This window comes from Acanthisitta chloris, unplaced genomic scaffold (assembly GCF_000695815.1).
Source record: "Acanthisitta chloris isolate BGI_N310 unplaced genomic scaffold, ASM69581v1 scaffold16488, whole genome shotgun sequence".
Taxonomy (NCBI): domain Eukaryota; kingdom Metazoa; phylum Chordata; class Aves; order Passeriformes; family Acanthisittidae; genus Acanthisitta; species Acanthisitta chloris.
The window spans coordinates 4,980-15,711 of NW_008686619.1; the positions used below are offsets into that span (position 1 = coordinate 4,980).

Sequence of the window (10,732 nt, forward strand, 5' to 3'; positions counted from 1 at the left end):
TGTAAGGAACATCAGCAAAGCTCATTTGCAGCCTGTCAGAATGCTGTAGCTCTGCACCCACCTTGCCCAGGGCCTGTAACAGTTTGGCAGCATGGTTACCCACAGCAGCAATGTCCTTCTTTGCCTTCTCACGGTATCTGGCAAGAATAAAGAAGTCTTAATTACAGTATAGATCCATCAGCTTCACAGTGAGGACCATTTCTTGTTGCTTTACATTGTAAAGACAAAACACACGCCACAGGACTGAAAGTGAGCTCCCTCAAGGACTGGAATGTATTTGTTACCCCCTGTCTGGCCTGGTTGAGCTGTTCATGAAACATGTGGCTTGAACATGCAGAATGGTTTCTTAGAACTGGGTAAAACTCAAACGACTATTACTACAGTCATAGCAAAAACATTAAGTAAGCAGCTTTGTGTCCTTCATTGAGCTTCTGATAGTTTAGAAATTACTATGTTTTAAAATTTGCAGCCACAGCACATGAGTTCTGTTGGGACCTATGACAATGCAAACATCTCAACACCACAGTAATCAATACAACTCAACTTAAAAGCTCATTGTGAATTAAAATCATGTAATGCCTACTGGAATTAAGAACTGAACTACAAATGGTTTGTAAATTCAGGACTGATACGTACAGATTTACAAACTAGGGTATGTGTGCTAATTGAAGCAATCATAGTTTCATTTAGCAAAATAGGATACAAATTCTTGAGTTTATTATCATTATAGAGAGTAACCTCCATGAGACAATAACAAGCAATTATTTTAGACACATAATTTCTATTTTTATATCCATGTTTTCATGCTATTTGTGACAGTTCTGAGCAATGCATCTCTGCATTTACAGACTCCATTTGATTAGCCAACACTACTAAGGCAGACAATCCATTTTTAGTAGAGGTTGTGAAGAAACAATCATCTATTAGAAATAATACTTTGCAACTTGAACAATTCCACAGTACAACTGCACACACAATAACCTTAAAGTCTTCTGCAAGATACTGCTTCATTTTACAGACTATAAAAGGAAGAAGCAATCAACTGCAAAGAAAATGTGGCAACACTAAAAGTCTGTTTGGCCAGTCTGCATCATGTCCAGGCTGCATAGGAATAGTGAGTTCATGTGAAGATACATCCTAAAACCTTGATCCACACTGCTGCTGTTTAGAATTTGCAGTTCATGTTTCTTTACAGTCTTTGCACTTCCTTATTTACCTTCACAGGGCATTAATTAAAAGTATTTAGGATTAAGTATCTAGGAAACTAATTTCTGTAAGCAGGTTGACATACATATTGAAGAGTAAAACCAAGGGCTGTCTTTAAGCAACTATTTGCTTTGCCCAGAAGTAGCTGGGCAAAAGTATCTACTGTCTATAGGAATGTCTTTACCAGACCTGAAACTAAAGTGATCACTTCCTACCCAACCTTAGGGAACTGGGATGCACTGAACTTAGGCCCTAGTTCCAAGCAGCAGATGGCACCTATGCATTCCTAGGCTGTCTGCCTCCTCACCCCAGCTGCACACACAAACCTTTTCCTTTAAACACAGGAACTTGTGCTCTGTGTGAGGGCTGAAGTCCTCACCATTTACTGTCATCAGTAACTATTAAGGAAAAAATGGTATACTTACACATTTTGCAATTTGATGTATTTACTGGAGTCTGCTATCATGTCAGGAATAGTGCCTCTCACAGGCAGACTTCCTTGCCCCTCATGTGCCACGAACTCCTTCACAGCTCGAACCAAAATCCAGAAGGAAGGTGACTGCAAAGACACAGGAGACAGTCATGTACACAGATGCCTATCACAATGCTATTTCTACATTTAAGTCTTACCCTTACCCACTCATACCTGCTCTGTGAGATTTACACAGCAATCATCATTAAAAATCTCTTCAATGCCTCTTGGAATCTATGAAAATAAATACATTAGGTTGGTAATCACTTGACTTTTGATCTCTTGAATTACCTCTACACTCGTTGTGTAGGTGAAGCAACTCTAAGTGACCTCAGAGCTTCACACCAAACCTCCTCTGAATTCCATGCAGAAATATCTCACACAGCAGCCCTAAGAACAAGGCACATGTTTCTGACCCAGGCCAATGTTACAAACAAAATCTCACCTTATTTCCGTCTTTGAAACAGATTTAAAAAAACCTGTGGCAGCAATTGTGCCAAGTGCCCATCCTTTCTGCCCAGGGCAAAGCAGCAAGGCTGGGGAGGGGGCTGCAAAAGTGAGTGCTTTGACTCCTTAGCTGCAGCAATTCATAGAATCATAGAATTTAAGGGTTGGAATGGACCTTACAGTCCCAACCCTCCCTGCCATGAGCAGGGACACCTCCTCACTAGAGGTCTCACAAGGTCTGCACAAGTCTGGCACAAACTGAAACAAGTATTAATGTCCTGGGCCATGGTCTGTAGTGGCTCTAGACAGCACAAAGTTCTACCTGCTGCTTTCTTGGGAGACTTAATATGACTGTCCAAGCAAGGATCAGTGCAGTTCAAATCAAAACAGAATATAATCTAGAAAGAAGCACAGACTGTGCTTTTGCCCCATGTAGCTTTTGCAATTTATCATAGATGAGAGATTAAGCAAATCAGAGCTCAATTCTAAACCATGAGTTACTACTTCAGGATTCTTCAAAAACAATGAAAACTTCAATTTTAATGTTTTTAAGCTTAATTAGTTTATGAAGGGAATTTCATAACATGTTTCTTCAAAGGGAAAATAAAGAATTTGTTGAGTCAGAGGTCCCTTGCAGTCCCTCATTTCTCAACGAAGTAAATGCTACAGCCATGGCTTCAGTACAGCACAGGGTCAGGAATGCTCTCCCAGCAATGCATTTAAACCAGACATCATCTTGCTAATTCCTCACAACTGTACCAAGCACTTCACAGATCTTTTAGACTGAACTGTAAAAGTCTATGACAAGAACCCACTGCTAATGGACTCGATTTGCTCATTCATTCTAGACTGGGATTCAAGCCTTCAGGAGGGAAATGCAGCAGGAAGTAACAGAATTTCCCTGAGCCACAGTGCAGTTGGTCTAGGTCTATTTAACTACGCCATTTCACTTCTAACCATTGGACTAATCCAGTTTTACCTAAACATAAATGTTACAAGTGGAATTCCTGTCCTAGAAGTGCACAATGTGTTCTGAGAAAATAAGGCAGTTGACATTTATTCAATTATATCACAGAAATGTTTATTTTACCTCTGTAGTATTTAACGCTGTGTTCACATTTTTTATAGCTTCTTCAAAGTTTTCCTCATCTTCTGGGGTCCCATTTTCATTCTTTAAGACACCTTAGTAAAAAAGAATTTCAAATATGTAAGGCCCCAAATTACATCTCGTGATTTAGGTCTTGCCAAGAGAGCAGACTGGCTCTGGATGTATTTGTGGCATAACAGCTAAACAACAAAAACATGAAGAATACATCACAAGAAGATAAAACTAACTGATAAAACTAACTTCATATACACTCTGTATATGATTCATTTTCCTGTGATGATAAAAGTTAATTATCACAAAACCACCAGTTTATTTGTGCAAGAAAGAGAGAATGAAGTTTTATCAGCACCAAATTAACAATTCAACTCTCCTGCTCACCCGTCATGTTTTGCTGGGGTTTTTTGCTCAAATTTGACAAACATTTATGCACCCCCACAACAAGCCAGACCCAGGAATGGACTCCAGGAAAACCCTGACTTAACCAAAGGTAGTTACCACAGACCAGATCAGCTCCCTAGCACAGCCTGGGGATATGCTCACAGGCCACTGTTAGTGAGGAGATACCAACATTTCAGCTAATGCTTTCATTCTACAGTCACTTCAGATAAGGGATTTGTAGGTCTTAAAAATGCCCCATGAATTTTAGCACCCACAAAAGGTATGAGACAAACACACCCTGGTTGCAGTGCACTCAGTAGCCACAGAACCTTTCCCTCTCAGTGCTCATTTACACACACAATGATTACCAAGTATCTAGTGGGTCACTGGACCCACCAAATATGTGCAGTTAGTAACAACTGCAGTGTCAAAAAGCACTTGCCTTTTTCTCTTTATCACATTTTCCATACTAAGTATCAACATTTTCTACAGGATTTTTTATTAAGGCATTTCCTCCCACCCAAATCAAAACATGTTCTGGAGCTTAAACAGTACAAAACGCTGCCAAAATGCATTTATAAGCAAGTGTAGCATCTTAGGATCCACCTGTACAGAATAGTCATTTAGCAGAACAATCATACTGCAGATTTTCCATAAATTAACCCTGAGAGAACTGATTATTTTTCAGACACCACTTCATATATATTTCTGCCAGCAGGAACAAGTGACTCCTGGTTCACATTACCTTGTCGAATCAGCTGTCTGAAGGCTTCTTTTTCCTTGTAACTCTTAGGCAACTGTTCACTTTTCTAAATTTAAAAAACACAAAAAGGTTTTGTCTTTAAAATACCTACTGCTAACCTTACTGTGCTCAGACTGCTGAATTCCAGGAGCCTGTCAGTGCTCACATACAACCACTTGTATTGCAATTAGTCATTTTTTAAATTATTCCAACTTGTTTCCTTTATGTTACACACTGACAAAATAATAAACTGGCTTAGAAAAGACAGATCAACAATAATAATAATATAGCTTTGCAATCTACCTCGTTGAACCACTTTGTTAGATACTTGGCTACAATGACAATCCATGGAGTGTGGCTGTGGTCCTGCAATTGAACAGCAGAGAAATCTTTGTTGAGAAAAGATAAAAACCAGGAAACAAAACCTTATTTTAAATGTAAGCTCCTAACATCCCTTCCACTATTCCAAAGACACAGGACATGTTCCAGACTTTGATACTGTTATCTAACTACTAAAAACAAATTATCAAATCATTACTACTTCAGTTAAAAAAGGGTGTCTGAGCCAAGTTCTCCAGTATTTTCCTTGAGTGGAGCTTATGCTCTGCACAAACACCCACAGTGCAAACCTCTGCAGCACTAGGTAATCATGAAAATTACAAAGCAAATTAAACAAGAGGGTGTGAGGGGGTATTCAATCCTACAAAAGATCAAGTTGCCCAGGAACATTTCTTGCTTCTCAAGACCCTCACCTGCTCCAGATTTAAATACCGACTGCAACATTTGGAGCAGAGGCAAAAAAAAGGTACCTAATGAGGGGTTCCATAGTTGCCTCAGCTCAGATGAGACTTGGCTCCAAAGAGTCATCTGCCAAGAGCCATTTTCATAGAACCCTGTGCTGTGTCTGCATCTCTCTTGGGGAACACAGTGCAACCAACCTTTTTGTCCATATGATCCAAGTCATAACCCTGAATGTGTTCTGTCAGCTCTGGAAATGGTTTGTCCAGTCTCAGATCTTCTAACATGTTGTCAGGGTGAGATTCAACAACTGAGAAAAAAAAATTACACAATCATTCATACATATAGTACACATATAATATATACACAATTGTGTATATCTAGACACAATTTATGTGTGACCTTCAAGGCAGAGCTATACATCAAACACAGCAAATCATCTGCTCGACCCTCAACCTAAGTGTTCTGTGTAAGTCAACCTTAACGTCAGGATAATCTCCAATTTTACTCTTTGCTGCAGTCCATAATTTCTGTGCATTCCTTAAAGAATGCTCCTGGGGAGGAACTGAAAACTACCTGAGACTTAACCAATACTAAATACATCACAAGACAAAAAGAAATGAAACCAAAAAAAATCAAAGTGACATTAGATATGGAAGCTTTAACCTTAGAGAAAAGTCTTTCTCTCAGAGACCCTCTGACCTGTATGTTCTTTAATGATGACTCTCATATAACCAACCAGTCCATGAGTCCTGCAGACCAGCAGAGGAATGTTGGCATTCCACAGAAGTTCAGCCAATCGCAGCAATGTACTGAAAGGGAAAACATTTTTCAGATATACAGAAGACAACAGTTAAAGTTACCTCTTATACTTGTGGAAGAGTTCTCTCAGAAAACCTCCCTAATACCATAATGATGCTGAGCACATAAGATGACTAATTTCACACATGAATTTACACTGAGTTAGAAATATGTTTATCCATTATCTTACTTCTCTCTCACTCCATCGTCCCAAATGCTCCAAATACCAAACAAAAAGCTTCAATGAGTGGTGAAAGAGAGAAAAAAACCCAATGAGATCTATGGTTTGCACGAACTTCCAGCAGAGGCAGTTCCAAAGAGAGGCACACAAGGAACACCCTTTTTCCACAAGGGAATCACCACTCCAAGAAGGCAGACTGGCTCCTGTTTCTGAGGCAGTACCTCCAGCTCCTCTGCAAGGAGGGGGAGGGAGAAAATACCAATTAACACATAAAAAGGTCTCTAGAAAATACCATGGTTTAATGTAACTTTCCTTCACAATGACAGAGTTCTGTTTTGTCGAAGTTTTTCTGCAGGAATGTGCCTGTGTAGTTGAAACCTGCTCTTACAACTGAATGAAAACAAACAACTTTAGGTAATTCTTTACCTTTCTGGTAGTTGTGTTGCAACCACTAAGTTAAATCGGTTAAAAAAGGAAGGGTCATTGTCTAGAAGCTTTTCTGGACTCTAAATAGAAGAAAAAATATCTATCAGGAAACACTGATAATTTCTGAACACAGAGCAAGTCTGTCCAACATTGAATATAAAGTGCTAAGTGAAATTTATCAAATTAAGATGAAGGTACAAAATAATGTTGGAAATACAGAAATTGACTTTTTGCAGATAAATTAAGATCACATTCCTTAAATGCTGATTTATTATGAAACTATTTGAACTGCAACATTGCAAAGCAACACAGCTATTATTTCATACTTCCGGCACACTGTGTAACACACACACACACAGATGACTAATTTAGGAAGACAAACCTCTTCAACAAAGTTTCCTGAAACATCATTATTCAATTCCTGCAAGAGCTCCATGGCACTCTGGGCACGATTCTGTTTCAAAACAACAACAAAAAAATGTAATTGATAGCATGTATCAGTACTACATAATGCTACACACTAAAAATACCAACCCAAACAACAACAACAAGAGAACAACCCCAAAACCACCCCACAACCAAACTCAGCATGAGCCAGGCTCCTTATTCCAAGCCTTGCTTATCTGAAGCAACAATAAATCTCAAACAGGCACCTGTTTGAGACCATTTTTAGTAATAACATTTTAAACCTAAAGCTATGTGACAGCTATTTACCAATTTCCAGTTTTGTTAGAGAATTTCCAGGAGCCTCTTGCACTCTGCTAGTTTTGTGATATTTTTCCCCCATTCACCTCTCCATTGTTAGCTTTACTCCTGCGACCACAGTGTTCTTCCCACCTTATCCTTCCAAAGATTTTCCTAACCATAATCCGTTCATATTTTGCCATTCAATTTCGCCGCAATTGAGTTTATCTTCTCACTTATGAGCAACTAAAAAGCTAACATAGGGAATTCTGTCTAAGAATAGACTTTAACCTATATGCTTTTAGCATTCCTCCATTACTCTGCTTTTGGGTCCTCAACTCTTCCATGCTTTCAACACACCTGAAATGACATTTATTATCTCCTTACCTGACCAATATGGGTTTTTTGCAGAAAGAAGCTGAAAAGGAGACAAGAGAGAATTACACGTGAACTTTTACTCTGAAAAAAAACCAGCATTAAATTTACATTTTGTTCTGTAGAAGATGTTGCTGACCCTAACACACAACAAACCACATTCCCCCTTCAACCTCCTTTTCTTCTCCCTGCCACTGTTGTCTTCTCATAATCAGTTCCTTAAGAAAACTTTTCAATGAAGAAGCCACAAATCTGAAAGTAAGACATGCCAAACTCCTAGAAGACAGGATCATACTGCAGATTGCTTTTCACCAGGCTAATGAAACACTCACTAGCACTGATTTCTTCATATAATGGAATATCTTTGCCCCTCCTTTAACCCTGGCAGGTAGACAGATAGGCACAGGTATCTATCTGCACCATAAGAAAACTTGATCAAGAATCAGTGAATAAATTCTTAGAGGATTTACAGTTTCTTATCCTCTCCCCTGCTGCACAGAGCCTTCCAAAGTTATGACAGCTAATAAATGTCTAGCACTGACAGCTGAATAACCAACTAATGAAAATGAAGTTATCCTCATCACCAAAATCACAGAAAATACATTTAGCCATGCTGAAACAAGCATGTGTGGCACTGTCATAGCTCAAAACTACATCAAACAAGTTAATTTGAAGTATTTTTATATTCAGTAGCCCATTGTCTTTATAAACTTGATGTGTGAAGCAAATAGACCTGTAAGGACCAAACCCAGTAACTAAAATAATTTCGCAGCTAGTATCAAAATGCCCTTGCATGCTCTATGTACCAACACCCAACCCACAGAACACTCAGAGAAACATACAGAGGCTTTTCAAAGAATTTTACAGGATTTCTTATAAGTACAGGGATGGAACTACCTATGAAACCCTGTTACTCCTCAATTTGTAATGGAAATCAGTAAAAACCTACTTATTTCCAACATCTTCTCCAGAGACTTGACTGCCATCCACAATTGTGAACGAACCAATACCTTGGGGAAAAAAAACTGCTATGAATAACTAGCAATTAAAAAGTTATCAGATACATTGCAAAGAATATACACAAGAAATATCTACTTACCTGGCAGCACTAAGTTTTTGAGTATTTCAGTTCCTGTTGCTGTTGCATTTATCAAACAAACATGGGCAGATTCTAATGCTTCTTGGCCATGGTCACCCCACAGTCTGTATTGGGAAGGAAACAAAACATCATGAAGTTACTTAAATGCAGACTGCAAAGCCAAGACAAAACAAGCTCAAATGGAGGCTGACATGCTACTGCCCACTCACTGCTGAGAGGGACTAACCAGCACCAACCAAAACAAGCATCCGTGGAGAGGATGTCACAACAAGTTCTCCTTGAGAAGACTTACTGTGACAGACCTGAAACTTTCAAAGAGCAACTCAGCTTCCCTGGTATTTCACTCTCCCCGTGTTTACGCCACATGAATGCACACACCTCTTGCTGCTGCAATGCATTTAACTTTCTCAAAATCAGCATATGGGTCAAAATAATCCTTACACAAACTTTGTCCTAATGCTGAATGCTCTCTTTTTCCTAACTTTTATTCTAAGCAACAGAATTTTATCTTTGTTATATGATTTCTAATACAAGACAGTGAAACGTTCAAGCAGATGACAATGAGTCCAGCTGGGTCTGGTATGTTAGACACCTATGAATGAGCACTGAGGTTGAAACAGGGGTCACACACACCACTGATTTCAGTGGGGAGGTAACTTTGCTCTCCGCGGCTGCACAGCGACAGCCCAGCACTGTCACCACTGCTGAGACCTTCCAACACCCCCCCCATGCACAGCTAACCCAGGCCACAATGCAGACACTGTCTGGCTCTGGTACCAGCTGCCCCTTCCCATTCAGAGAACCACAGGATGTCCTCAGCTGCAAGGGACCCACAAGGATCATCAGTCCAACTCCTGCCCTGCACAGGACACCCCAACAATCCACCCTGTGCCTGAGAGCACTGGCCAAACACTCCTTCAGCTCTGTCAGGCCTGGGGCCAGGACCACAGCCCTGGGGAGCTGTTCCAGTGCCCAAACACACTCTGGGGAAAGAACATTTTCCTGATATCCAACGTAAACCTCCCCTGACACGGCTCCATCTGTTCCCTGGGGTCCTGTCACTGGTTGCGAGAGAGCAGAGATCAGAGCTGCCCCTGCACTTCCCCTCATAAGGAAGTTGTGTACAGCGATGAGGTCTCTCCTCAGTCTCCTCTTCTCCAGCTGAACAGACCAAGTGCCCTCAGCTGCTCCTCATGTGGCTTCCCCTCAAGGCCCTTCCCCATCCTTGTGTCCCTCCTTTGGACACTCTCCAATAGCTTTAGATCTTTCTTATATTGTGGCACCCAAACTGCCCCAGAACTCGAGGTGAGGCTGCCCCAGCACAGAGCAGAGCAGGACAATCCCCTCCCTTGCCCACCGGTGATGCTGTGCCTGATGCACCCCAGGACACAATGTCCCTCCTGGCTGCCAGGGCACTGCTGACTCAGACTCAACTTGCCTTCAACCAGGACTTCCAGGGCCCTTTCCATGGCATTTCTTCCCACCTTCTCATTCCCCAGTCTGTACACACATCCAGTGTTGTCCTCTCCCTGGTGCAGAATTCAGCACTTGCCCTTGTTGAACTTCACACAGTTGGTGATTGCACAGCCCTCTAACTTATCAAGGTCCCTCTGCAAGGCCTCTCTGCCTTCGAGGGAGTCAATAGCTGCTCCCAGTTTTGTATCATCTGCAGACTTGCTCAATATCCCTTCAAGTCCTGTGTCCAAGTCATTTATGCAGATGTCAAAGAGCTCTGGGACTAGGATGGAGCCCTGGAACCCACCAGTGACCTGTGCCAGCCTAATGTCACCCCATTCACCGTACCCCTTTGTGCCTGACCCATGAGCCAGCTGCTCACCCATCTCTTGGTGTGTTTATCTAGCTCTATGCTGGATATTTTGTCCAGAAGGATACTATGAGAAAATAAGATAAATATGAGCATACTGGAAGAGCTAGAGAAAAGGAAGTTCCAGCATTCAGTGTATGAGATCCCTGATGAAGTATTTTGGTCAAAATTCCATTTAAAACTAAATTTAATTTCATGCAGATCAGAGGATTGCTTTCTACCCCATCTCAGGTGCAGAATTCAGCACTTG

The 10,732-nt window shown here is 40.8% G+C and overlaps 1 protein-coding gene across 3 annotated transcripts in view; it reads right to left on the bottom strand.

The window, feature by feature from the left end:
• Positions 1-8,757, bottom strand: part of NAE1 (NEDD8 activating enzyme E1 subunit 1) — a 13,250-nt gene extending 4,493 nt beyond the window's left edge. Inside the window, exons 1-13 of one of the 3 annotated variants that reach the window (XM_009080243.1) lie at positions 8,658-8,757; positions 8,508-8,568; positions 7,571-7,601; positions 6,882-6,953; positions 6,500-6,579; positions 5,794-5,903; positions 5,292-5,401; positions 4,657-4,719; positions 4,357-4,420; positions 3,216-3,307; positions 1,853-1,912; positions 1,632-1,765; positions 62-137 (exon numbers count right to left, since the gene is read on the bottom strand). In XM_009080243.1, coding sequence (XP_009078491.1) covers positions 62-137; positions 1,632-1,765; positions 1,853-1,912; positions 3,216-3,307; positions 4,357-4,420; positions 4,657-4,719; positions 5,292-5,401; positions 5,794-5,903; positions 6,500-6,579; positions 6,882-6,935 — 843 coding nt within the window. In that variant the 5' untranslated portion in view covers positions 6,936-6,953; positions 7,571-7,601; positions 8,508-8,568; positions 8,658-8,757. Of the gene's footprint in view, positions 1-61; positions 138-1,631; positions 1,766-1,852; positions 1,913-3,215; positions 3,308-4,356; positions 4,421-4,656; positions 4,720-5,291; positions 5,402-5,793; positions 5,904-6,499; positions 6,580-6,881; positions 6,954-7,570; positions 7,602-8,503; positions 8,574-8,653 lie in introns of all 3 variants that reach the window. The other 2 variants (XM_009080244.1, XM_009080242.1) reach the window with 2 other exon arrangements.
• Positions 8,758-10,732: the final 1,975 nt, after the last annotated feature.